Here is a 26,631-nt window from a genome sequence, read left to right as displayed (position 1 = left end):
AATATAAACATATTTGAAGATACTTTTGAGGGCTTATTTGGAACACTAAGAGAAAAATAACTTTACAAAACATGTTTTTTACAGATCAGATCTTAGCAGCCCAAGCTTTCAGCTCTAGTATCCTGGAATATTCAGCTACATTGTTAAATACAACAATCTACATTGGTGATTACAGAGGGTTTAATGAATGAAGGGTCGGAAGTCAAAAGTTATTATTTTCTGTGGAGTTTATGGTCTGTGAAACTGAAATGGGAAGCAGAGTTTGAGGGAAAGTAACAGCAATTACTTACTTACAAGGCTTTGTTTGAATTTTAAATAGTTTTAAGATAAGAAGTTTCAGTCTCAACTAGTAGTTACTGATTAAAAGGGAGGTTTAGGGGGGCCAGCTAGTGCACTGGTATAGTGCACTAACCTTTAACCTCTGGAGCAGGTCAGATCAGAAGTCAGAATTTGGTCATTGTATCCTAGCCTTTGTTGAACATGAATTTGTTCATACACGGGATTGAACGTGTTTGAGGGTAAGTGTCTGCGCAAGAATCATAATTTCCACCTTGCCCCACAGCTCCAGGCCAGCTCTAATCCAGCATGGCATCTGCCACAGCCATGCTGCCACTGACTTCTTCAGACACTGCTAGAAATCCCACCAAGGGAGACGAGTTTCCAGACATGTGCAGGAAGCAGTAGTATAAATTACGGCAGAATCCCTGTCTCCTCCCACTCCCACCAGATCTACATACTGGGACTGCACAATAGGGTCTCTAAAGAATGGGGGGGATCATGGCATATGCCTTTAGCTCTTCTCTTCTCCCCCGCCTTCAAAAAAAAAAAAGCAAAAAAAAAGTTGTGATCTGCACGCATAAGCAGAGGGGAGAATAGAGGAAGCCTTCATTATGGGTGTATTTACAGGGAGACTTCTGTAAGGAGTTCACTCATCCTTAGCACAGTCTGTATCCAATTCATGTCAGCATCTCCAGAAAAGCTCCTGAAAATTGCTTTGATAAGGAAATGTCTTCGTGGATGCAAAGACTTTCTTGAGCATCTAATTAGATTGTTTCATATTTCTCGCGTTGAGAAGTGAATATATTGATTTTGAGTCGTAAAACTTCTGAATTCAGTTTGATTTATTAAATTTAGTGTAAGTAAGCATACAGCATAATAATGCCAAGGAATGTGACAAATACTTGTTTCACTTCCTTAGGTTTTTTCCTCCTTTTTGCTCTGGATTAATCATTTAAGGTATTTTTTCTTAATAGTTGACAGAGATTAGCTTAGCCTTTTGTCCTGGCTTTTCATCCTTCTCCCACTTTGTACCTGACACTGTAGCACATTTTATTTGAGGATCCCAAAGTGCTTTCACACACATGAAATAACTGAGAGAAATTAAGTTACTTGCTCAAAGTGATACACTGAGATAGGGCTGGTCTACATTACCCGCAGGATCCACGGGCAGCAATCGATCCAGCGGGGGTCGATTTATCGCATCTAGTTTAGACGCGATAAATCGACCGCCGAGCACTCTCCCGTCGACTCTGGTACTCCACTGGGGCGAGAGGTGCAGGTGGAGTCGACGGGGGAGCGTCAGCTGTCGACTCATCGCAGTGTCAGATCTAAGTATGTCAACTTCATCTATGTTATTCACGTTGCTGAAGTTGTGTAATTTAGATCGATCTCCCCCTCCCCCCAGTATAGACCAGACATTAGAGGCAGAGCCCAGACTAGACCACAAGAGCCCAGATGCCCAGCTCCCTGCTCTAACCACGATGATGCTCTTCTTCTCTACTCAGATTGATGTAATCTTATTACTGTTTTACAGGCTAAAAGATTAAGATGCCTTGTCTTGAAATGCCCTGCTGTAGCAAGCACGCATATTGCCTCACGTGCTGTTGAGTCAGATCATCCCTATTGCAAAAATTTGTTTCCCAGGGCTAAGGAAGTCAGATTCTAGGCTCCCCTTTTTCTTTTCTACCCAGATTTACTGTAGAAGGTGTCAGTTTTTCCAATATTTGCATTTCTACAGAGTTAACTCCCAGAAAATTTCCCTAAACAAACATTATTTCTTCAAGAGTTTTCAATCTGATTTGCTTACTCATAAATTACTGTTCCTTATTAGTGTACACTTGGCAACACCTTCTGTCTTTCATAGTACTATAGTGTGTTAATGAATTGGCTACAATTCGGTGGTTTACACCTTTCTTAGAGTTGTTAGAAAACTGAAGCCAACTAAGAAACAATTAATCCTGTCTCGGAGCATAACAGTAGCCATTTTTTAGGTACTAACATTGCCATTGTTTGAACACTTTGCACCATGTGAGGGGGGAAAACATAGATATCTAGCCTAAAAATATTAAGTGGGGTTAATTAAATTTTGATCATATGTGTAAAAATATATGTAAAAAATGCATATATACCACCCACCCACACAAATCACAAACACGTATTTTTGAAGCTGATGTAAGACAAAATAAAGTATATTCCTATAAGCCTAAATCATAAAATATCCTACACATTTTAAGATTAACAGATGGAAAAAGAGTGCGGTATTATGATTTCTCATAGCAAGCATCTATCAAATAAACGCCTCCAGATCATTTCATATTCATCATTGTCCTTCAATAAGCAGTCTTCCTACTTGCCATAATTACCTTTAGCCTAGATTATGACAGTGGTCCTAGTAAGCAGAATGAATTGTGCTCAGAGATCGTGTTACAGAATGAAGCCCAAGCAGATTTTTGGGAGGTATTACACATTTATTTAAAATAATTCCTCGAGTCAGAAAAACTTTGCGTCCTACCAACAAATAAGACTTGGTATGCATTTTGCAACCTCAATATGAATAATTAAGAAGGGCAGGAAGACATTTTAGACATGACAATTTTTTTTTTTATATTGCTCCATATTCAACCAGGTATGGAAGCGTCTTTTGCTAACTTTTGTAAATTGGATTGTATGGAAAGTCTTTCTGGGGCTAAAGTATGTAAAAGCTTTCTGCTGTAGAATTTCATACTCCAAGGTATCCAGAAAGACTTAACTGATCTAGAATGATTAGAAGAGAACTTCTGCATCCACCATTGCTACTTGACATGACAGTTTGTGCTTTTTTTCTTCTGGCAGAGCCAATAATCTACACAGATATAAAGAGCAAACAAGAGGAAGGAAAATGTAAAATTGTTTGCTGATCCTCCATTCCTCCCCTCTTGAACTAAGGAAACTATTCTCTTTTCTTTTTGTTCTCGTTATCACAATCAGATAGCAGGACCCAATACTTTGTTCATTTGAGGTGTGTGTGGTGAGTCAATTTTCACTCAAGCATGATAGCAGAATGGGTATCTGTGTGAAGGGAGGTATGCTCCAGAAGGGAATTCCTCCACAGTGAGTAACTTTGCTTTTTAACACCTGGAAATATAACCTTTTATGGTTTTCATGATATACTCAGAGTTCATATATCAAAGAAAAATGGCTGCTTACTTACTTTTCCAAGCCTTTTTGATCCCCTGTGTCCCCTCTGAAATGACTATGGTATTTGTTAGGTCATTTGAAGAGATTTTGTAATTTCTCAGTGTGTACTTTAAAAAGAAAATATATTCTGTGTGAGATCACAAGACCCTTTACTTTTCTGTACACCACCCAGAAAGCAAATTTACTTCTATCTGTTGTTACTGTTTAAGTATTAACAGGTGTTTGTTTCCACATCTGCGTTTTGATAAACTACATCACCACAGCCCTTTTCACACATTTAAGTTCAGCTTGGGTAAATATAGGATGAACAGATAGTTTTAGAACTGTAAGAACTGAAAGAGTATAGTTTTTGCATGTACCTTTTCACACTAGCTCTGTGGAACTGAGTAGCCGCAGCAGGGAAATTGTAAAATACTTTCATTCTATACTACTAGATGCATGACTAGTCGATCTGTTTCTGATACAGAGCCATGCTCGTTTCAGGGTTTTGGTTCAGACTCCCCTTTAATATTTACATTGTATTTTGTTTTAAATCTGTGTATCTGAAACCCCATAAATTTTGGAAGGGTTTAGAATCCCAGTCCAAAACCTAAGTTGCTGACTGGACATCATCTTTATAATGGGGGCAAACCAAATCCCCAGATCTGAACACTGGGGAGGGGTAAAGTGCTTTGAAATCTGGATCTGAATTTTGTGGCTTTGGTACTAGTCTGAATTCACATCCTGTATGGGGAGGTAAAGAAACACAATATGTTTCAGCAATTTAGCTGATACCTGGAACTCATTGAGGGGCTAAAAAATTTTTATGCTAATGAGTCATCTCAGTTATGTGTCAGCTCTAGTCATGGAAGGGGTGGTTGTTAGAACTTGGTAAAATCTATTGAGGGAGCAAGTTTACTCTTAAAAAAAATAAAATAAAACAGAACATTTGCCCGTTTTCTCAGTCTGGTAAGCATAATGCAAGTGTAATGAAGAATATAGGGCTTGTCTTTGTGAACAATTTAATTGTGTAGTCACCACTGTTATCTTTTCTCTCCTCTATTTAGTTTCTCTGCCCAATACTTTCAGGGGAAGATAAGCAATGTTACCATGTTACAGCAAACATCCTCTTAATGTTAAGACTGGTCAAACATTTTCTCTCGATTTTGTTTTTCAGTGGAAAATTGGATTTTTGACTAATAATTTTTTTTTCTGTAAAATGACTGCTTTCTCCAGAAGATTTTGACTTTTGTTCAATAAACTAAACCCAAAACTGAAAAGCTTTTGATTCAGAAATGCTGCCGCAGTGCCTCATCAGAATTGTAGCTCAGTTGGCTCATGCCTCCTATTTTCCTTTATGGGCTGGATTCATCAGCCAGACTACATCTCTTATGATGCACCATGACTAGGACCTCCCATGAGGCACCTTAGCAGCATGGCTGAATAGAAGTTTTTGATTTTAATTTTTTTTGCTGAAAAGTCAATATTTTCTGTGTATATGTGTGTGGGGGGGTGGGGGGGAGGAGGGGGAAATCCCATTTTCTGACCAGCTCTACTTAATATTACTTTTGGTTCTATCAGCATTGAAGCAGTTTAGATTTCCTATTAGCATAAAGGTGAATTTGTATGGTTTTGATATGGTGCCTTCTGAGATTCTATTTAAAAAAATTGAATTGGCTGTAATGGGGTACTAGGACATGAATCAAAAACTTGCTGACAGACTAAGCAAAAATAGTACTTCACTGATTTGGTTAGAGTGCTATTGGGTGTCATGCAAGGGTCAGTGTTGGATCCTATTTTCATTAATGGTATTGCAGAGAAAATAGAAAAAAATTGATGTTAAGGTAAGGGGAGCTGTAAACACCTGAGCATAGAAAGAAAATAAATGCAACCTGGAAAAATGCAAGGTGGTATATTGGGGGGGGAAATACTGCAAAGCATGGCTATAAAATGAATTGATGATGCTTGGAAAGCAAAAATACCAAGATAAAACTAAACGGAGTGATGGATTATAAATTATAGACATCGGCTTGCAATGAGGTCTGGTTGCAAAACATTACAGGCCAGGATATGATAATCCTTCTGTATACAGCTGCAATTCCAGAGTGTTTGGAATATTGGGGTACCCCAGGTCAAGAAAAGGCCTTGATAAACTGGATAAAGTGAAGGACAGTAAAGCTGGTTAGTCTTGGTGAGGTGTGCATATGCTGAAATAACTTGAAGGGACTCAACCTTAAAGAGAGCTTTATGTTGGTATCACTAGAAATAGTAGGGTGATAATGGACAAGGAAATATTGAGGGTGGACAGTGTAAAAAAAAAAAAAAAAAAAAAAAAAAAAAAGGTTTCCCTAGCTAAAGATTAATAAAGGGTGTATGGAATGTTCTTCCAAAGAAAGTTACTGAATCTTTGTCACTGGAGTTCTTCATATTCAGTGGTACAATTCACCCCTGTGAAGGCCAGCACAAGGCCCATGTCCTACATAAGACCCATATAGGCCTGATTTTGACATTTTAAGTGGAAATTAAGGGCTGTTTAGATCTTGAGCTGGCCTCCTCCACAGGGGCCAGTTTCATTCCCTGGTCCCCTTAGCTCACAGGTTAAGACAGGTATCAGAGGGGTAGCCGTGTTAGGTTACCTAAGAGTGTGTCAATTTTTTTCATCTTCTAATGTAACAGTGTACAGCACTCAGTGACAAATAGTACCACTTCAGAATCATGGCTAACCTGCTAGATTCTAGGGATGATTATAGTTAACCATTCAGGTCAGTAATCTTCATCAAGAGAAACTTCCATCAATGCAGGAGAATAGTTTTCCCCATTCCATTTACAACATGGAGGCAGTGAGCCAACAAGATAAATCAAGTTAGCAGCCAAAAATCTGATTCCATGACAAGATGTCATAAATGCTTTGGGCATCTACAGCAACTGATTAGTTTAACTTAAAGAGGCTTAAATTGTGTGTCTAATCTGGAGATACAATATCTCTCCCCTCTGGGATATGAGAGGATATTTCCGCTGTTGCTTTTTTATACTGACATCAGTTACATTCACATTTTAGCTATAAGCCTGATTTTCCTATCAAAAGTTACATAATTGATTGTATTTTCTTCTCAAATATAATTATTTGAATAGCTGTTTGTTTTGTGGACCCACAATCTGTTTGTCCTGTTTTGATATCATCTAGGCTAAAAATTCTTGGTCTATTCTGGGAAATAATCCTAAAAATATAACTTGGAAAGGCAAAAAGCATAGAAAACGTTTCATGTTTCTTCCTCCCAAAAGAGGCCATGAAGCAGTAAAGCATCCAAAATACATGGCAATTGCCACCATTATTTATTGACAATATGACAACAATATTCTTCCGACCCCAAACACGTAATGTGCAAACTGCTTAGCAGCATGAAAATAGAATATAATAGTTATGTATTATAAACTCTTGATACTATGAAAAATTTGTAAATACTTAGGAGAATGTTATTCATATAGAACAAATTAACAATTTTGCATAGAGCCTCTAAACCACTTATAGCATAGTGACTGGTGTGTAGGTGTAGCAGCGTGTCTGAAAAGGTTTGCATTTCGCCTGTAGGGACATATACTGAGCAGGCTTCATTGCCCATGGTAGTAGGCTCCAAGTACTTTTCTACTGCACTGGCAGATTAAGCCAGCGGAGAACCAGTGCGTGGGCACTCCATGTTCCCTGAACCCTGTGGAGCAGAGCTCCAAGGTAGTTCTGTGCACAGCACAGGTAGTAGGGGGAAGTCTGGGCAGGCCCAGCATGTGATCACTATATCTATACGTTTTACGAATCCAGAGACCTCAACCCCCACCTGTTTGGGAGCAGCAACAGCTGCCCAGATGCATGCTGGTCATTGTAAGCAAGGGCTGAAGATGCTGGTCCCATACTCTGTGATGTTTCTGAGTGGTTTGGTTAGTGTCCAGGCCATTCACATAGACTAGGACTTTCTTCCAGGATTTGGCCTTTTTAAAGCACATAACCAAAGTGACTATTTCCTGGTAGGTAATAAGTAGCTGTGAAGGTACAAGGCAAGACAAAGAGTCCTTGACTGAGCTGATAGTTCACCTATATAAAATGCCTGAACCCTGGAGGCCATTGGTGCTGTCACCAACTTGAAAGAGCAGAAAGATATAAAGAAAACAAAATACCTTTTCATGTGCTTTAAAGTGCAAAGCTAAACTGTATGGCACCATGGGTACCGTATTGACAACACTAGTCTCTTCCTGATAAATAAAGACCAGTATAATAAGCAAAAGGAAAGCAGGATTTCATACGTACAGATTTTCACTTAAGTCCTTACTAAGCTTCTTTTCTGATGTATAGTATCTGACAGTATTGCTGTAACCCCTAAAAGTTATTCTAGAACACAAAATTGTGGAAGGGAGAACTCACTGTTTTCCATTTTGCATGATTAAAATTACTCAAATTTATGTTTACAGCACTTGACTTTTGTAAGCATGGCAGTTCATTGATGAGGCAGGTGTAGGTTGTTGGGGGTCCTGGGTAGTGAAGGGCAGACCTTGGATATAATTTTCATGATATATTTATAGTTCATAGAATTGAACAGAAATTTAATCACTCAATCTAAAAGTTAGAAAGTTTTTGAGTTTATCTAACTATATGTTAATTTCACAATACCACTTTGAGGTGTTTTTTTTAATTCCGGCGTAATTTCCTTTTTCACCTTCCAAAGGTTGTCATTGCAACATTCAGATGGCCTTATATTTTATATCAGACAGGAATTTTTAGAACTGTTTTCTTGAAAAGATTCTCTGTTGATATAAATTAGATTCCTAGAATAATAGATGATCTGCTTGAGTATTAATGTTGCACTTTTGTTTTTTCTTTTGCTCTGTAACACCTCTGTATATGTAATGCTGTTGTCAGTGGGCTATAGAGCCTTTGATATCACTGGAAAAATCCAGCCCTGGCTGCTAGATTGAGACAGCCAATACCATCAGATAACTGTTGGAGGCAGATGTGAAATGTCTTGGTAATCTAAATTCAGTTTCTAGTGGACTGGTGTCTACGTCATAAAACCAGAATCCGAACTGGGACTAATTGTGGCACCCTTGTTGTCAGTTGAAACAGAATGGCTGAGGACTGAATGTGCATTGAAGACTATTTTTCCAACTTAAGGGTGAAGTACCTTGGTAAAGGAGGATGTGGCAGCATTCACTGCTACTGCCTATGCTGAAGCTGCTCTGTGCATAAATAAAGGATTTTGGTCTCCAGAACTGTCAATCCAGCACTGCCGGGGCTTTTAAAAACATTTGTGTAATGGAAAAAAATATCTTCCTTTTATGTGGGAAAGACCAGTACAAAATTGTGCTATCAACTTTTTAAAACACTCTTATTGAAATCCTATCAGGTACGAAACCAGCACTGGAGTCTCATTATGGAGAGTGTAGTCCCATCTGACAAAGGAAATTATACTTGTATAGTGGAAAATGAATATGGATCCATCAATCACACATACCACCTAGATGTTGTCGGTGAGTAAAATTCTATCAACTACAAGAATTTTTTTAAATTAATGGCTTAATTTTATTTCTTTATTTAAAACTAAATGTAATGGATATTTTTTATTAATTTTAAGGATGGTTTCAGGGTTGGATATAAGAATGTAACTTCTGTTCTTTGAGGCTATTTCTACTGCCTTGCAACTACAGCAAAACCTCATTGATCACACACCTTATGCATAAATTCTCTCTCACACCCACTCACACTCACACACCAGTTTCCTTGCGTCTCAGCAAAGATGTGGTACCCAAGTGTATGAGGTCTTATATTATGAATTCATTATTGTTATACAATATGCTACAGTACACTTACAAGTGCATTATGAAATATAAATAATTCAAATCTCACCGCAGTTGTCAGAATTGTCACATGGTTCTCTGAACTACTGTAATTATAGCTGAAAAAAAATCTTCCTGCAAAGATCCTAATCTCAGTTACACCTGTGTAACTCTGGAGTGTTGGCCTTGAAATCAGTACAATTAATCTGGATTTACACTTATGTAACTGAGATCAGAATTTGGTCTGTGAAGTGCTGATATCATTTATTGAAACATAAAGGATAAATGTGAAAACATTTAGCTGATTGAGAATCTTTTTTTGAAAATTCTTATCAGTACCAAGGCCTTCATTTAGGAGAGCGCTTAAGCACATGCTTCACTTTAATCATGTTTAAGGCTTACTGACTTCAATAGGATTGAAGCACATGCTTAAGTGCTTTGTTTAATTAGGGCCTAGAATCTCAGGACCCAATTCCGCCACACATGCTCATTCTGAGTAGTGCATACTTAAGTGAGTAGTGGTACTCAACATGACTATGGTGATAGAACTGGGTCCTTAGTTTCTAACGTGAATAAAGAACAGGAGTACTTGTGGCACCTTAGAAACTAACAAATTTAATTCATGAAGTTGATGGATTTCCACTCCATACGGCTAAATGCAGTGCCTTGCATAATTTGTTAGTCTCTAAGGTGCCACAAGTACTCCTGTTCTTTTTGCGGATACAGACTAACACGGCTGCTACTCTGAAACATGTGAATGTAGCTCATGCTCACACCAGATGGTGAAAATGATGTGGGCATCTGAAGCTTAGTGAATAAAACCACTGATCATTCAGCACTGAAAAGTAACTTTGGGCAATTGCAGGCCAGTTCCGACTAGAGACAGGTGGTCCATTCCATCTCCTGTTAAATCAACAGGAGTCTTAGCATTGACTTTGGATAGGGATCAGACCAACAGTGACCCATTTTTGTCATTTCTATATTCATTCATTGTATTTATACAAATAATAGTGCACCCAACACATTGTCTCTGGATACCTGTAAGTGAATTAATAAAAATCAATGCTGCGTTTAGATCACAACTGTCCAAATCTGCAAAAAATTCCACCCTGTATTCAGCTGTGAATACAAATGTTTCCCAAGAATACTTTGAGGGTGAGATTTTTCTAAAGCACCCCGGGGGTTTAGGAGCACATCCTGTTGACTTAGGGACTTTTGAATTTCCCACCCTGAGAGAATAGAGGAGCTTCACACCTCTTCAACAAACTTGGCCCTATCTGACCAGTAGAGACAGAGAATGCCCTCGAATGAAGATGTCCTTCCCCCAGACATTTAAATTTCAAAAATTAGTTAATCTGAGCTGTTTAGCAGATCACTGCTGTAGCTTTGGTTCATGAAGAGAGATGCAGTTTCTTATGGAGCTAAGACCCAAACAAATGTCGGGCCTTTTACAGCACTAGCAACACTTCGTAGTCTGCATAGAGAGCATATTCATACAGTTGAGGTGAACTAACTTAGGGACAAAGCCATTTTTGTTTGAACACTTGTTTAAACAAAGTTTATTGAGGGTGCAGCACCAACGGCTGCCAGGAATTGTAGTAAATTGTATTACACATGGCTCCATCCTTTGCAGACCAGCTGGTGGAAGGGTGCAGTCGAACCACATTAGCTCACCAGGGAATGCTAGCAAAGTAAGAACAGAGTGGTACTGAGTTCTGTAGTGATTTTCTTTTCCCTTCAAGTCCTGGCTTTGTTCCACTTTGCTTGAGGTTACAAAGTGTTTGTAGCAAGTTAAGGGGGGAAAAAAGGACCCTTTTAAAATGCCTGGAATTTTCTTAGCTGAAGTGAAACTGATTAAAAGGCGCCAAAACTGGCCAGTTTCACATTGACTGTGAACCCTTTCAGCCAGTTCTCTAGCAAATGTGTTCACTATGGATAATGCTGTCACTTGAGTAAATATTTGCCAGAAACCCCTTACCTCCTCTCCCCCTTTAAGCCTTTTCTGAATGTCATGCATTCAGGAATATTATGCAGAAGTTTATTTTTCCTGGCAGTAAATCACAGTGGCCTGCATGAATGAATGGAATGGTAACAAGGATTATGTCATTTATATAAATGTCTATTCCTTTCCTATAGAGAAGCAGAAAAGTAAATAATGAAGCCAAGATTTCAAAAAGTGATTAGTGATTTTTTGGTGCCTCCATGTTTAGGTATTCACTTGAGACACCTCATTTCAGATGGTGGGTGCTTAGCACTTTCTGAACGCCAGGCCCCTTTCATGTGACTCAAATTGCGCACCCAAAATCATTGGTTACTTTTGAAAGTGGCAGTTCATGTTTTTTGGAAGCTAGCCATTTTAGCATTTAAAGTGTGCATAACCATGTTTAATCCCCAATAACCCTGTGTGTGTGTGTGTGTGTGTGTGTGTGTGTGTGTGTGTGTGTAAAATGTTTTTTGGGGATGTATGTAACTGCCACATTTCTAGTTTGACTTGAAGTCCTATATGTGCATGTACAGACAGACGTTTGATTCAATGTCTGCTGAAGCCACTATGAGTCTTTGTACTGATTAGGACATTGGATTAGGACCCTCGGTTGAATGCATGTGGATGGGATTGTTGGAAGGGGGTCAGGCAGATTTCTGTGGCTGCTGAGGTACTGAAAGCCACTGCTGAGTGTGGTGGTTGGGCAGGAGGCAGAGTGGAGGACTGAATTAAGTCAGGCACGGAAGGAGACCTCTGTCAGCCCTTGTCTATTGTATTGGTGTATTTCTATGGAAGTTTGGTTTGTTCTATTCTGCTCTATACATTTTCAGCTCCCATAGGGTTAAGGAGGGTTGTGGATGTGTGTTGAGAGTCAGTCATACTCCTTGGAATGTTTAGCCATTGGTGATCACCTCTCACAAACTTCAGGCCATAATTTTAGGCCAAGTTGTATACTCAGAATGTTTGAAAACTGTCAGCTGAAACTCTTTGAAATAGATTTTCCTAAATGATTTAACTGGTTCCAGAGTTGATTTTTAGTGTAAGTCATAAGGAATAGTATTAAACATGGGAATCTATTATAATAAAACGAGCAGCTGACTATACGGTGTAATGTAGAGAAACCTCTGATTATGTCACAGTTTTGGGAGGTATCCCAGCAAAATTCATGCCAAATAATGACACAATGCTAATTGGGAATATCCATTATTACTCGACTCAAATAACTTTCCAAACCCTGAACCCTTTTGACACGTAGAAGCCCAGGGCCAGCAGAGCATGAGAGGTTTTCAGTCAAAACGTAGGTGTGAAGTATAGTCAGTTTTACTTGTAATTACTTGGAAGAACCTTATAAAATAAGGACTCAGTTGGCTCAGACATTCTCATTCAAATTTACAAACCTGGCACACAGTCAGACTGAATTTCTTACAGCAAGTGGGAATAGAAATAAAAGTAGCAAATTATTAGCCATCCATATGTATATCACAAAAGACTTGGCCATATTTACAATAACTTCTAACTGTACAGTAGAGCTGGTCAGGAAACTTTGATGGACAATGTGATTCTTGAAATGTTTTGTGATGCCCCACCTCCCCAAATTTTTGACCAGCTCTAATGCAATTCACATCACTGCAGAGGGTTGAGCAAACAGAATAGACACCACATTTGCTTTCCCAATGGGACTTAAGTGGTACCTGGGCTTTGGGTTGGTCTCTTGCCAGTGGGTGAATTTCACCCTGAGACAATTAGGTTGCAGTATCAGCAGATGATGAGGATTTATTACAGGCCTGACACATTTTTTAAAGTTCTAGTATAGCTCAGTTGTTTTACACACACACACCTTTTCAACCATCCATCTCACCCTGTAAACCGGGAAGTGTGTTTTCTGGAAACCAGTACTCTTTCTCTCATCTCTGTGTCTCCCACTCTATTCTCTTCACCAGAGCGCCAGGAAAACATCAGTGAAAGAGTTAGTTGTATTGTCAAAGGGCTATCATCTTTTATGATCTTCAAGCATTAAATAAAACCCTCCACAGTACTTAAACTTCCCACAGAGGTGGGAGAAGGCATTAACATCATGTAATAAGTGATTGTGCTTATTTTTGTTCATAGCGACAAAAAGTTGAGTCCTGAGGTTTGATAGTGGACACAGAGCTGTATCTCTGGGACTCCATGGCCTATGGGAAGGATTCCATGCCCCTAGAGATCTTGCAAAACTCCCTGTATAAATCACTTTGTTGAGCCTTGTCCAGAGGAGAATAATTAAATTCTTATTTATTATGGTGGTGCCTAGAGCCCCAAACAAGATCAAAGACTCACGGTGCTAGGCATTGTATGTACAAATAGTAAAAGTTGACAATTGAAATACGTAAAGGATGGAAGAAAGGAAGTATTATCATCCCTGTTTTATAGATTGAGAACTGAGGCACAGAGAGAAATTTAATTTACCCTAGGTCTCACAGGAAGCCTGTGGGAAGCCAGGAGTTGAATCCAGTTCCAAGTCTCCTAGTCCAGTGCCTTCAATTATAAGACCATCCTTCCTCTTGTAAATTTTAGTTCATCAGCTGTTACTAGAGTTCAGGTGAAGTACCTTTTTATTCTGCTGTATTTAATTGCAGGTAGAAACTTTTATTTATAGGAAGCTTACAAAACAGATGCCTTCCATGTATAAAGTCATTCAGTCTTAAGGGAAAATGACTGGAAATTACAGTTATCACATACCAGTTGTATGTAGCAAATTCAGACTATAGAAAGCAACCTGGGAACACAGCAGTGCTGGGGCTTTTATAAAATTAGATTGCCATTATCACAGCTTGGGTAGCAGTTGCTCTCTTTAAGCATGGAAATTATTTTACAACTAATTGAATTTATATTTTAACAGAAAAAAAGAGATATTCACTGAACATTCAGGCTGTAGGTTGCAATTTGTCCTATGTAATGTAATTATCTAGGGAACCAAAGATTGGTTAGGTTTCAGTTTAAGTGCTTCACATTACCTCATCTACCGGGTGTTATAAGCAGCTAACAACTGCTCAACATCCTCAAAGAATGTGTAGGAAGACTATGCCATTTACTATGAAATGAATAGAATTTGTCAAAAACACTTTTGTCTTTTTTTAAAGGTACTATTGCAACCTGTTTAGCTGGTTAAGTTCTAAATTATCCAGTTGGCTCATATTTGTGGTTCAGTTTTTGTTTAATAGAATATAAATATAAATGCAGTTGAGTACCTTTAGCTCTACTCTATTACTGTAATTACTATTTCAGATGAAAATGGTGGCAGAATAACTTCTCCATGAGGAGCCATTTAAAAGGTTCTGTTAAACACTGTTCTGTTTAAAACCCTTTGCCCTGATCCTGCAAAGACTTATGCATGTGAGTAGTCCCATTGACTGATGTGTGTAAAGTTACATACTGAAGTCTTTGCAGGATTAGACCTCTTATTTTTTGGAAGCAAATTTTCTTAACTATGTTACATTATTAGACCACCAAAGATTCTAAACAGCCAATCTACTTTTCACTGTTGGTGATTGTTTTCTTTTTTGTATTTCTCTTTGGGAATGAGAATGAACTTCACTTTTGTTTCTAGTCAGTTTCACTTTCAGGTTCTAGTGTGCCTTAATGTTGCAAAAAACACTGCAAGGTTTTTTTGTTTGTTTGTTCCTTTTTAAAGAGGCATGTTTCCATTTTGTTGTTTCTAAATTCAGGGAAATCTATGCATTGATCTTAGATTTTGTAAACACTTACTTTTCAGAACCTAAGGGCCTGTGTCCCTTCAATTTATTTTTTTTAAATATAGTATTCAATTTATATGTAGGATCAATTATGACTTACATTGTCTAAATTTATAGCTTGCCCTCTGTATCATCCATGTCTGGCAGGAGTTAAATGTAGGTATTACAACCAAGCCCAAACTTGCATTTCTGGCAGACATGAATGAAAGTTGTTGACTAGATCTTTACATGAGCATGCTTTAGCTTGACATATTCACCTGAGTGCATGCAGCCTGGGACATGATGGGACAGAGACTGAAAGAATGAAGGAATACATACTGCCCTCAGGTATTTGGTTAAATTGAGAAGGAAAGAAGGTTTTATTCAAAGTACTAATAAGCCTGACTGTGGACTTTACACCCAGCATTGGGCTTTTGGCAACACATGTACAACTCTGAGAAGAAATTACACAGATTGTTTAGTGCTTGAGGCTGTGTGCTTCACTGTTGAGAATAAAGACTGTGGTGTGATGGTTCAGCAAAGGGAAAGTGAATTGATCTTCGTCCTTCCCCCCTCAGCTCCTGTTAATAAAGTCAAAATATTCCCAAACTGTAGTTTTATAGCATAGAAGCTTCTGATTTCATTGGAGTAATCTGGCTAAATTATATTTTATGAACATATACTAGCATCATTACTTCATCCGTTGGGTGAATGCTGAATTTGTCACGTTTGAAATGCTTTCTGCCGAATCTTTTGTGAGAGGCCTGGCCCCCCTGTCCCACTTCCTGTTTTTTTATCATCTCAAGACAGGTATTTCTTTTTGGTTTGAGGAATGCTGAACGGGACATTATTGCAGCTTGTGTGCAGATTATTATCTTTAATCTTGCCTTTTAATTCATCCAGCTTCACACTCACGGAACTTCAAGTAGAAGTTTGCAAGAGTTGTCTGAAAATACCAATAAGCATGTTGTATCCCTAGATGTGCATTTGGCACTTGCTGAAGTACATTTGTGTAATCAGTGTCTTTGTGACCCTCCACTCCACAGACTTATCCATGTAAGAGGTGTATGAGTTTGCTACTGTGTCCAGCAATGAGTCTGCTATTAGTGCTTCAACTCAAATCACAGGGCGCTCACCCTTTTAGCTCTGAAGGTCCCAGGATTCAACTCCTTCTTTTGGTCCATGTGCATTTGTTTACACGAGTACATTATTATATTGCAATTTACCCATGACTTAATAATTAAAGCTATCAGGAAAAAGAGTTGGTGCTCCATCTTTCTAAGGCAGGTAAGTTAAGTACCATGCAGTTTAATGGGTGAGATCTCTTGGATGAGATGTGGAATTCTGTGGGCACTGCAAAGACACTAAAGATATAAAAAGAACAGGAGTACTTGTGGCACCTTAGAGACTAACAAATTTATTAGAGCATAAGTTTTCGTGGGCTACAGCCAATATGCCCATATGCATCCGAAGAAGTGGGCTGTAGCCCACGAAAACTTATGCTCTAATAAATTTGTTAGTCTCTAAGGTGCCACAAGTACTCCTGTTCTTTTTGCAGATACAGACTAACACGGCTGCTACTCTGAAACCTGTCATTAAAGATATAAAAGAAGAGGTTTTCCCTGGCAGCCTTCATGCAAATAGCACTCTGCACAACAGGGAGTAGAGGGGACATGTGCCCTTTACTCCAGATGTGGCTGCATTTCAAATGTGTTGAGGATTTTAAGTCATTAGACCATCATTGGATTGCTACCATTCCCAAGGTGCTTCAGGAGCAGTTGCTGCATTTTAAGCATGGAAGTACAGTTAAAGCTGGTTTAATTAACCTTTTAAAGCCCTGTTTTAATAGCCCTATTAAAAACCATAGTTTGTGAAGAATTTTGGGATATTTTAGGAGGAGAAATGCTCTATACATAAAAATTGATTTTTTTTTTTTCAGATTGCTCTTTGAAATATTTCATCCATTCAGGTCTACTAAAGAACAACATTGATAGTGTTAGAAGTAGAGCTGAATGGAAAACTCATAATGACTAACTACTTTTATGTTTCTCTTTTTGCAAAATGTTGGCAAGCAGATTGCAAAGTTCTCAAATGTATCCGTTATTGGAAATTATTTCTCACCTTCACAAATTATTCTGTCATAACAATAGGTCATGAACAGCTTGCTACAAATAGTCACTATTTAAATTTTAAAATTCACACTGTTGGTTAGTGCTGTGAGCTAGCTGGTATTGTTTCTCTTCTCTGGTTGGATGAGACACATTAGTAACCAACACAACTTATATTTCAAATGTCAGTTTCAAGTATAAATTTGTTTTCAGTGTGACTATTTGAGCATTTGAGCTTAACTTTTCTTTGGCTGGGTATTTGTGCTAATACAGGTACCGACCTGGGTTTGAATATCTGTAGAATGCTTCCATGTCCACAGTCAGCATTCACTTTCAAACAAACAACTTTTTTCCGCTCTTCACTCCGCTCTACTGAGATGGCATTTCCATCAAATACACTTGGCCAGGAGGATAGAGATGATGCTTCTGAACCTCAAGGGAGGAGCGTGTAAATCTGTCAATTAATGAGCACCTCTAGCAGGAGGAATGTAGTTTGGTTGGGGGTTTTTTTTTTTTAGTAAACCCGTAAACAATTGATAGATGTTCAGATGACTGGAAATAGCTCTGCTGCTTTTTCCTGTATCTCGTTACATGTGAAAGTTATGCTGTCCTGCCCATTAGAATGCTTAGGTTAAAAGTCAGACAAATCTAGATACAGAAGGGAGATTAATAGCTGAAGAAAATTACACGGGAGACATGCTTTGTCTCTGGTACATCTATAACAGGGGTCGGCAACCTTTCAGAAGTGGTGTGCCGAGTCTTCATTTATTCACTCTAATTTAAGGTTTCATGTGCCAGTCATACATTTTAACGTTTTTAGAAGGTCTCTTTCTATAAGTCTATAATATATAACTAAACTATTGTTGTATGTAAAATAAATAAGGGTTTTAAAATGTTTTTAAGAAGCTTCATTTCAAATTAAATTAAAATGCAGAGTCCCCTGGACCAGTGGCCAGGACACGGGCAGTGTGAGTGCCACTGAAAATCAGCTCGCGTGCCGCCTTTGGCACATGTGCCATAGGTTGCCAACCCCTGATCTATAGTATGTTTGTGCCCAGGCATTGCCAGCTTAAATGTTTTCTATTAAAGCTGCTTCAGCTTTCTTTGTTGAAGCAGTGGAGTTAAGTTAAAGGTGATGAACAAATACATGTTTGCAGTTGGCCCATCTAGATACAGTAAATACAGTACAGTAAGAAGAGGGAGAAGTGTGGAAACATTGTAAAAGAACTCAAAGGGTTTCAATGGTATTTTCCTGTCTACTTTGAAGGCAGACACATTTCAGGGAAGGGAGAGTGTGGAGATAGAAAATATGTGGTGGAGCCACACTAATAATCATTAATACTTTGCATTTTATAGCATCTAACTAACTAATTAAATCTCACAATACCTGTGTGAGTTAGGAAAATACTATTATCATCATTTTACTGATGGGGAACTGAGTCACAGAAAGGTTGTGATTTGCCAGAGTCCTCTCAGCAAACCTTTGGCAGAGTCAGATATAGAACCCAGCCCTGTGCTTTTTCCACAAGACACTCCCTTCATCTCCACCATCATTGCCATTATTAAGTGGTTGCATGCTGACTGGGTGCTCACTGCTACCCACAACACACAATTCCGTCCCCCAAGGAGTTTAATGAAACATCTGGAAATGGCCTGGATAGTAACATTTTGCCCACTTTCCAGCCTTGTCCGTGAGACGTTACATGCTGCTTTTCACATTCTCTTGAAGTTTTAGAAGAAGCAAATCAGAAGTAATTTCAGTGGAAAGCTTTTCATTGTTCTGCTTCTCATGTTTTTTTTTCAGACCAAAATGAGGCATTTCTCCTTTGCTCAGATGTGCATAAAGCTGTTGCTTATACATGTAGCATATCAGGGATACCACACGTGAACTCCTAGGCTTAGTAGGGCAGACATGAGTCTTTTTTCAGCTAAGACACTTTTTCACTCTGGTGAGGCTGATGAAATGCATACTGTGGCAGACTAACAATAGGGTGTTGCACTAAGGCTAGTCTAGTATTAAGTATTACCGTGTATTGACAACTTAGCATTTTAAAACAAGAACGTTCATGTTGCATGCTTCAGTTCTTGACTATGTCTTGACCTGTCTTTTTTTTTTTAAACCCTCTGGTACACTCATGATTTTAAAGAACAGATTTTATTTAATTTTATACGACTTTTATAAGGCCCTGATCCAAAGCCTGTTGAAATCAGTGAGAATCTTTCCACTGACTTCACTTAGCCCTTATAAAAGCGGCATTTTTCCTTGTAGTGTCATGTTCCATTTTATTTTGCTACAGCTGTCTTATCCCCACCCTGCAGGGAGCTAGTGAAGTTTTAGTCCTTAATCCTGAAAAAGTGTATGCATGTAAGGGGACTGTTGCCCCCTTACTTAACATTCAGTGGGGGTGTTTTGGTTGGCTAGCTCCCAGCACTAAAAGGGGACGGGTCAATGGGAAATCAGGAGCCTGAGACTGACAGTCCCCAGGAACAATGGGGAGAGGCCAATGCTCCAGATCAGCCTGATTGACAGGGCGGGCAGGCTAATCAGGGAGTCAGGAGGCCAGGGGGGGGTCCCGTCCTCCGTGTGAACTGGAATGGCCTGAGTCAGACAGAGTGGGGCCGAGCTAAGGAGAGAGCAGGGGCCCGAGCTAAGTTGCTGGGAGCAGAGCTGCAGCCCCAAAGCCAGAGCACAGCCCAGAGAGAGCAGACCTGCCCTGGGAGCAGAGCTGCAGCAACCAGAGCCAGAGGGACTAGACAAGCAGCCGGGAAGCAGGTCAGAGCTGGGAGCAGAGTCACAGAAGCAGCCTGCAGAGCAGACCTGTCCTGGGAGCAGAGCTGTAGCAGCCAGAGCCAGAGAGGCCAGAGAAGCAGCCCAGGGAGCTGAAGGCAGAGCAGCAGCAGCCGCCGTGCTGAGGCAGAGTGGAGCTGGAGCTGGGTGCGGTGAGCAGCTAGGGAGAGGAGGGGGACCCTGGGCAGTGGGCCCAGCACAGGGAGACACCTCAGCCAAGAGGCTCTGCAGGCCAGACTTGGGGGGATCGTAACCCCGACCGGGCAGGGGCGACGCTGGGAAGAAGGGTCCTGCCACCTATAGCCTGAGAGCGTGTGGCCACCGCCAGAGCAAGTGTCCAACCCCCAGTGTCTCTGCAGCACAGCCAGGGCCTGAGAAGGAGCCTGGGACCTACAAGGAACAGACTGCAAACTGCCCTGATGTTCCAGAGACACTGTTCGTGATGTGTTTTCCTTTAACTTTTCCCATTTTTCCTTATTCTTTTTTTAAATTAATTGTTAATTAAACAACGTATTTGCTTTAAATTGTATGAAATGATCAATGGGTCAGGGAGGTGCCCAGTGCAGAGAGAGTACCCCGGAGTGGGGACACCCTAGCCCCTGTCCTGGGTGACCACAGCAGGGCTGGGGGTTGAGCCCCCCAGGAATCCTGGGCCCAGCCTTGTCGGGGTTTACGAGGACTCTGCCAGACAGGAGAGTGGAAGGGGAGTCCTCAAGGGCAGGGAGGCCTCTGGGTAAAGGAAGTGAGAGTGAGGACTCAGATCCTTTCGCTAGCCCACTTCACCGGGGTAGTGCAGAAGCCAGGAAAGTTCCCCACAATAGCGGGACCATTCCCCCGCTTACATGCACATGGTTAATTTTATACACCTGAGCAGTCCTTTAGGAGTCAATGGGAGTACTCAGGTGCATACAGCTAAGCACATGCATAAGGGTTTGCATGACTGAGGCCTTAGTCTTAATTCCCCTTCATGTCCTTACATGTCAGGGCTCCCACCTGGAATAAATCTTGAGAGTTGCAAGCACTGACCAGAGTCTTACGTTTAAAAAAAATAATGCTTCAGTGACTGCTTGAAAAAACACAGCAAGGTGCTGGAAGGTCTGTGGTAGCTGTTGCTATTTACACTGAGCCACCACAATTAAATTGTTCTCTGCTTGATCTAAGAGAAAATATAATCAGACAGGGTGACATCAGTGGGAGTTTTGTCCACATAGGGAGTGCCGAAGAGGGATCAATATTTCAAGTCTGAGGCGAAAAGTAAAAGGAAGAACAAAAGAGTTGAACACATGAGTCATTTTTGTAAAGGGTAGAAAGGTACTGTCATTTTCTAAACTGACCTAGATGTGATTACTTTTAAACCAGGAAGACAGTTTTCAGATGGCACAAAGAAACACAGTGATAAATGCTTTACTGCATACAGTATATCAACTGCTCCAAGTTTTTGTAATGACATTATATATTTTAAAACTATAATTGTTTAAAAATCACAGATAATCCCAGTGAAGCCATTCAAGCTTTTCTTAAAGTTGAGTCTCATAATGTTACCTAAGAACTCTTATTCATTAATCAACTTTAGGGAAACAATATTGCCTCTGACTCTCCAGTGTGGTATTCCAGTCTTATGCCAGTGTTAGCTCCATTAGCTAGTGTCAAACTGGAGTACTTCAGTGGACAGTTAGACCCTGTAATTAGAAATGTCAAAGCATGTGAAACAGCAGCGGAAAGAAACACCCCAGTCTTACAAAACTGGAGCCACTAAACTTTCGCTAGGTCGGAGGAACAAAGAAGATGGTGAAGAAAACGTAGGATAAAGACTTTAGTCCCTGTCAGCACCTACATGGGCAGACCTCTGTGCCTGCATGAAGCCCTACTGACTTCATTAGGGCTTCTCGAAGCACAGGGGTCCACTCACATGGGAACGGTTGTGGGATTGGGGTCTTAGGTATTACCTCTTCAAGGAGTCTTGAGCTGATCAGAAATATTGTATATAGAGAAAAGAGAAGAATATGATCAAAAGATAGAAGACACGTTTCCCTAAAAACTTAGCAGAACAATAATTACATAATAAAAAAATCTTCTAACAAGTCCATACTTATTGTAACTCATAAGAAACTGTTGCTGAACAGTTAAGCTGCTCGAATAATTAGTAAAAATGTATTGAGGAACAATTATTTTATCAAAGATGCCAACATTGGTAACAAATTATATGACCAGCTCTGATGAATAAAATTGGTCCAAACCGTAATCCATTCTGCAAAATCCATAGTCCATTCTGCTTATGAGTTACCTGTTAGTAAACAGCTCTATGGCAGGGATATTCTTTCCAGTGTTGGGAAGGAATATTTTCTCTAGTTTATCATGTGGTTATCTCCAGTTTAAATTACAGAGTGAATGATTATTTTATATATAAAAATAGAGCATCACAGTTCACCAGAGCTTCTGAATTGGGTATAAACAGAATGCAGTGCTTTGTGAAACAAGAGAAACCAAACTGACACACCGCTGGTCGAAGCTACTCCATCCCTGGTTCAGTATATATACAATATATGACATTAATTAGTAGAGGTACTTGCCTACACCTGCTTAGTTGTCGCTAGTCTCCTGAAGCAGCAGCCATCCCTCAGCTTTACTTCTGCACATCATTGAGCAAGTGCAATGGAATGAATAGTGTTTTCCTTCTAGCATTTCAGTGACACAGGCCCCCATAAACCATTGCTTAGTTCTGGAGTAAGGAAATTTAGGCATGGATTGCCACCGTATGAGCATACACTAAGGCCTAGGCCACACTAACCCCCCACTTCGAACTAAGATACGCAACTTCAGCTACGTTAATAATGTAGCTGAAGTCAAAGTACCTTAGTTTGAACTTACCGCGGGTCCAGACGCGGCAGGCAGGCTCCCCCGTCGACTCTGCATACTCCTCTCGCGGAGCAGGAGTACCGGCGTCGACGGCGAGCACTTCCGGGATCGATCCCAGAAGATCGATTGCTTACCGCCGGACCCGGAGGTAAGTATAGATGTACCCTGAGGGAGGAAATCTCTGTGGACACTCTGAAGTTTCCCCTAATCATCTTGTCAGTTTGATCCCTCCTATGTCACTCTACCTCGGAATGTACAGCCCGTGATCCTGCAGATCAACTTGAGTGCAGCTGGGGACACAGGGCCATCTGAACTCTCCACTCTGGCTGGAACTCCCATGGCCGTAGCTTCCCTTAGAGCCCTACTTGAAAGAAGATTCCCCAGTGCAGAGAAGGCTCCAGCAACAATTAATGCAGCCTGAGGCTTCATTAATTTTTGGACAGATTTACCATTGGTAGCTGAGGTGTTTGGTGATGGACAATGGATGTCTCCCCTGGCCTTTCTTTTTCATCCCTTTCCTTGACACTGGTCCCTGGGGCCCTCTACAGCATCCAGAGTGTGGGGCATAGAGGTGTGGAAATTGGGATGAAGATAGCACACTTCGCATGCACCAACCCAGCAAATCTGTCCCTGGTGGATCTCCAATCTTCCTCCTGGCCTTTAGAAACTTTTCTGAAAATTCATCAGAACAAGTGAATTGTCGTCATATATCTTAGAGACTCTTTAAATGAAGCTTTCTAATGTCAGTTTTGAGTGCAGAAGATAGACAACTAGCTTCTGAAAATGAACTGTTAATCAGAAGTAATATTATAAACTATAGCAATAGAGAATTAAAATGATCAGAGGAAACAAGTGTCCACATCACAAAAACTCTGTCAAAGTTGGCAATAAACAGCATGTTTGTTACAAGGTTGGAAAATGAAAGACGACTAATGAATGCAAGACCAATCATGAGTTTAGGGAGATCCTTGAAAAGGCAGTGAACTAATGCTCTTCTGCAACTTGTAATTAGCAAGGCACGTTTAGCAGGTGACTGATCTTACTGAAAATAAAGGTGCTTACATAATAGTGTTGATAATGGCGGGAGCTTTGAGTGTCACTCACTCTTGCAGAGTCATCTCAATAGCTGCTGCTGAGAAGCTGCAGAGGCACTCACTTGATTGCATGTCCAGGAAAGGAAGAGGGTCTAGCACAGTTAGGGAGACCAGACAGCAAATGTGAAAAATCGGGACAGGGGTTGGTGAGGTAATAGGAGCCTATATAAGAAAAAGACCCAACAATCGGGACTGTCCCTATAAAATCGGGACATCTGGTCACCCTAAACAGTCATCTGAAGGGTCAGCTATCTGCAGGACAGATCCTGTATCTGTTGCTCTGTGGAGGGAAGAATTCCCGTGTCCTTTCACCCCCCTCCAGCCCCACGCCCAGAGCCTCAGGTTCTGGAGGGTCTGGGAGGTCTCATTTCCTAACCAACTGCCTTCCAAAGTGATGATCTGCAGGAAACTCCATGAGGTCAATCTCGTGGATTTTTCTGAACTTCCTGGCTCCCTTCTGCAGATTTCTCTGCTGGAGGAAGGCAATCTGGCCTGATGCTTTAATGTTAATAGGTTCAGTAATGCATCTGTTAAAATATGACCATTTCTTATAAATTGGTGGGTATTTTTGTTTGTTTGCAATTTGTTTACAACCTCCGTCTTTTCAGATGTCAATTCTATTATTCACTTCTATTTAGGCAATTCAAAAACTGGGCAGGGGAAAACAAACCCTGAACATATTTATATATTGGTATGTAATTTAGATATCTTAGCTTTGAAATAAGGCATTACCTACACTGATGATCATTGTGGCTCTGCCTCTTGTAAAGGAAGTGATTGAACTCTAGTGAATGATTGACTCTTTAGATGTTGACCAGAAGCCTACTTCTTTGGAAGGGGAATAGGCTGTTTTTTTTTTTTTTTTAAACTCTGAGTTACTTATCTCCACATTCTCTTTAGTTACTGAGAATGAGCCATGCTTTCTGTTTGTAAAATATTACAGTGTTTGACTTCAAGAGGAATTAGAAGGAAAGTAAAATTTAACATGCTCTTGCTCAAATTTATATTTTTCTAGCAGTGTACTTCACTAGTTCCAGATCATTTTAGAGAAAAATATATTTTATTATTTCAAAACGATGTAATGTGAGTTACTAAAAAAACACTTTTAAGAAAGCAGAATTGATCTTTGAAATACCCCGTAGACCTGAATTTTGTTCAGTAATTAAATATCTGAGGATTTGAGTTAATGTGTCGGAATAAAACAAGTGCCTAGTAATTTTTATGGTGCTAGAAATGCAGTGTTTAGTATGCCTGAAAACATTAGCAACAGAGGGTCCTGTGGCACCTTTAAGACTAACAGAAGTATTGGGAGCATAAGCTTTCGTGGGTAAGAACCTCACTTCTTCAGATGCAAGTGAGGTTCTTACCCACGAAAGCTTATGCTCCCAATACTTCTGTTAGTCTTAAAGGTGCCACAGGACCCTCTGTTGCTTTTTACAGATTCAGACTAACACGGCTACCCCTCTGATACTTGAAAACATTAGGACATCTTTCTACTCTCTAGGGCTTTCCCCCATGTTATAGCAGATGATGATGACCTGGTTTTTTTGCAAACATGTTATGTTAGCACTGGGAATGGAATGCTATAAAATTTAAATGGTCAATTAGCAAAGATTTATTTCCCCAGGGCCTGATTCACCTCTCTATCACACTGGTGTAAAAGGAGGAAGCATGCTGAAATCAATGGAATTACAGCAGTGTAAAGCTGGTATAACTGAGAGGACAGTTGGGACCAAGTTGTTTTTATCAAAATATTTACTATTTTGAGTCAAATTATCAAAACCGTATATATTCTCCATAATTTAGTTTATCTGCAATGCTTAGCTACAATTGTTAGATGATACAAAATAAATCTACATTCTTAAGTATCCATCAGACAAGTTCTTTATTTCAAAATTAGTTCCTGTTAACTTTGAGGGAGATTTTTGAGAGAGAACTTTCAACTCTTTTGTCTATCTGTATTGAGCAGATTTCATAGCCTCATGATATTTGAGCAGCCAACTGTCAACATGGGGATAGCTGCGTACTAATGTAAGGCTTATGTTTTAAATGCACATATTGACCTGGAATTCATAAACAAGCTCTGAGATAGCATATAAAGATGCACAGTCTCTTTGATTAGTTTTTGCACATTGCATAGAAACAGCATATGACATTTTAGCACTCTGATGGAGGCTTTCCCAAAAATATTTTACACAGAAATATTGTCAGCAACTTTTCAATTTTACTAATTTTTCCATAGTTTTCTTTTCCCCTACGTTAATAAATACTCTGTTTCACGTGAAGTAATTATCTAATGCCCTGATCTTGCACCTTATTTAATGAACACAGACTCCAGGATTTACACAGAGCCCCGGTGACTTCGTATCCTGTAGCTTGACTTCAGCAAGGCTCCATGCATAGTGTGAAACAAGTAGCAGGATCAGGGATTAAGAGTAAACTGCAAAAGCTCTGAATCATAGAGATCAGTTCTAAATCTGTGTAGTCTGCCTGTCCACTGGAAGTAGATGAATAGGAGTTGAACAAACACTGATCAGCAGTTTATATCCCAGTGTGCAAACTTTAATTTGCTTCTAATTCGTTTAACTGAAATGCATTTAAGGACATAGCAAGAGGAAATTTCACAAATCCTTACCCCCATTTGACCTGACTCTTTTAGTAATTTAGGAGCAGGAATATAAACATTGCTTTTACTTCTTTACTTGGCCTTTTTTTTGGAGGGGAGGGGGGTTGACAGTCATCAATAAAAAATTAAATTGTTGATGGCTATTGAGATAAACCAAACGTGTTTTGTGTGTTGATGCTGGCGTTGTAGGAACTTTTCCAAGATGTTTCA

General features: G+C 39.8%; 1 protein-coding gene across 2 annotated transcripts in view; it reads left to right on the top strand.

Annotated features, from left to right (window-relative positions):
* Positions 1-26,631, top strand: part of FGFR2 (fibroblast growth factor receptor 2) — a 93,091-nt gene that overhangs the window by 27,718 nt on the left and 38,742 nt on the right. For both annotated transcript variants that reach the window (XM_065407682.1, XM_065407683.1), the window contains one exon: positions 8,826-8,949. In XM_065407682.1, the coding sequence (XP_065263754.1) occupies positions 8,826-8,949 (124 nt within the window). The remainder of the gene's footprint in view (positions 1-8,825; positions 8,950-26,631) is intronic.

The sequence above is a fragment of the Emys orbicularis genome, chromosome 7 (assembly GCF_028017835.1).
Source record: "Emys orbicularis isolate rEmyOrb1 chromosome 7, rEmyOrb1.hap1, whole genome shotgun sequence".
Taxonomy (NCBI): domain Eukaryota; kingdom Metazoa; phylum Chordata; order Testudines; family Emydidae; genus Emys; species Emys orbicularis.
The sequence above is the reverse complement of the archived record's forward strand: the minus strand, read 5'-3'. Positions and strand labels throughout refer to the sequence as shown.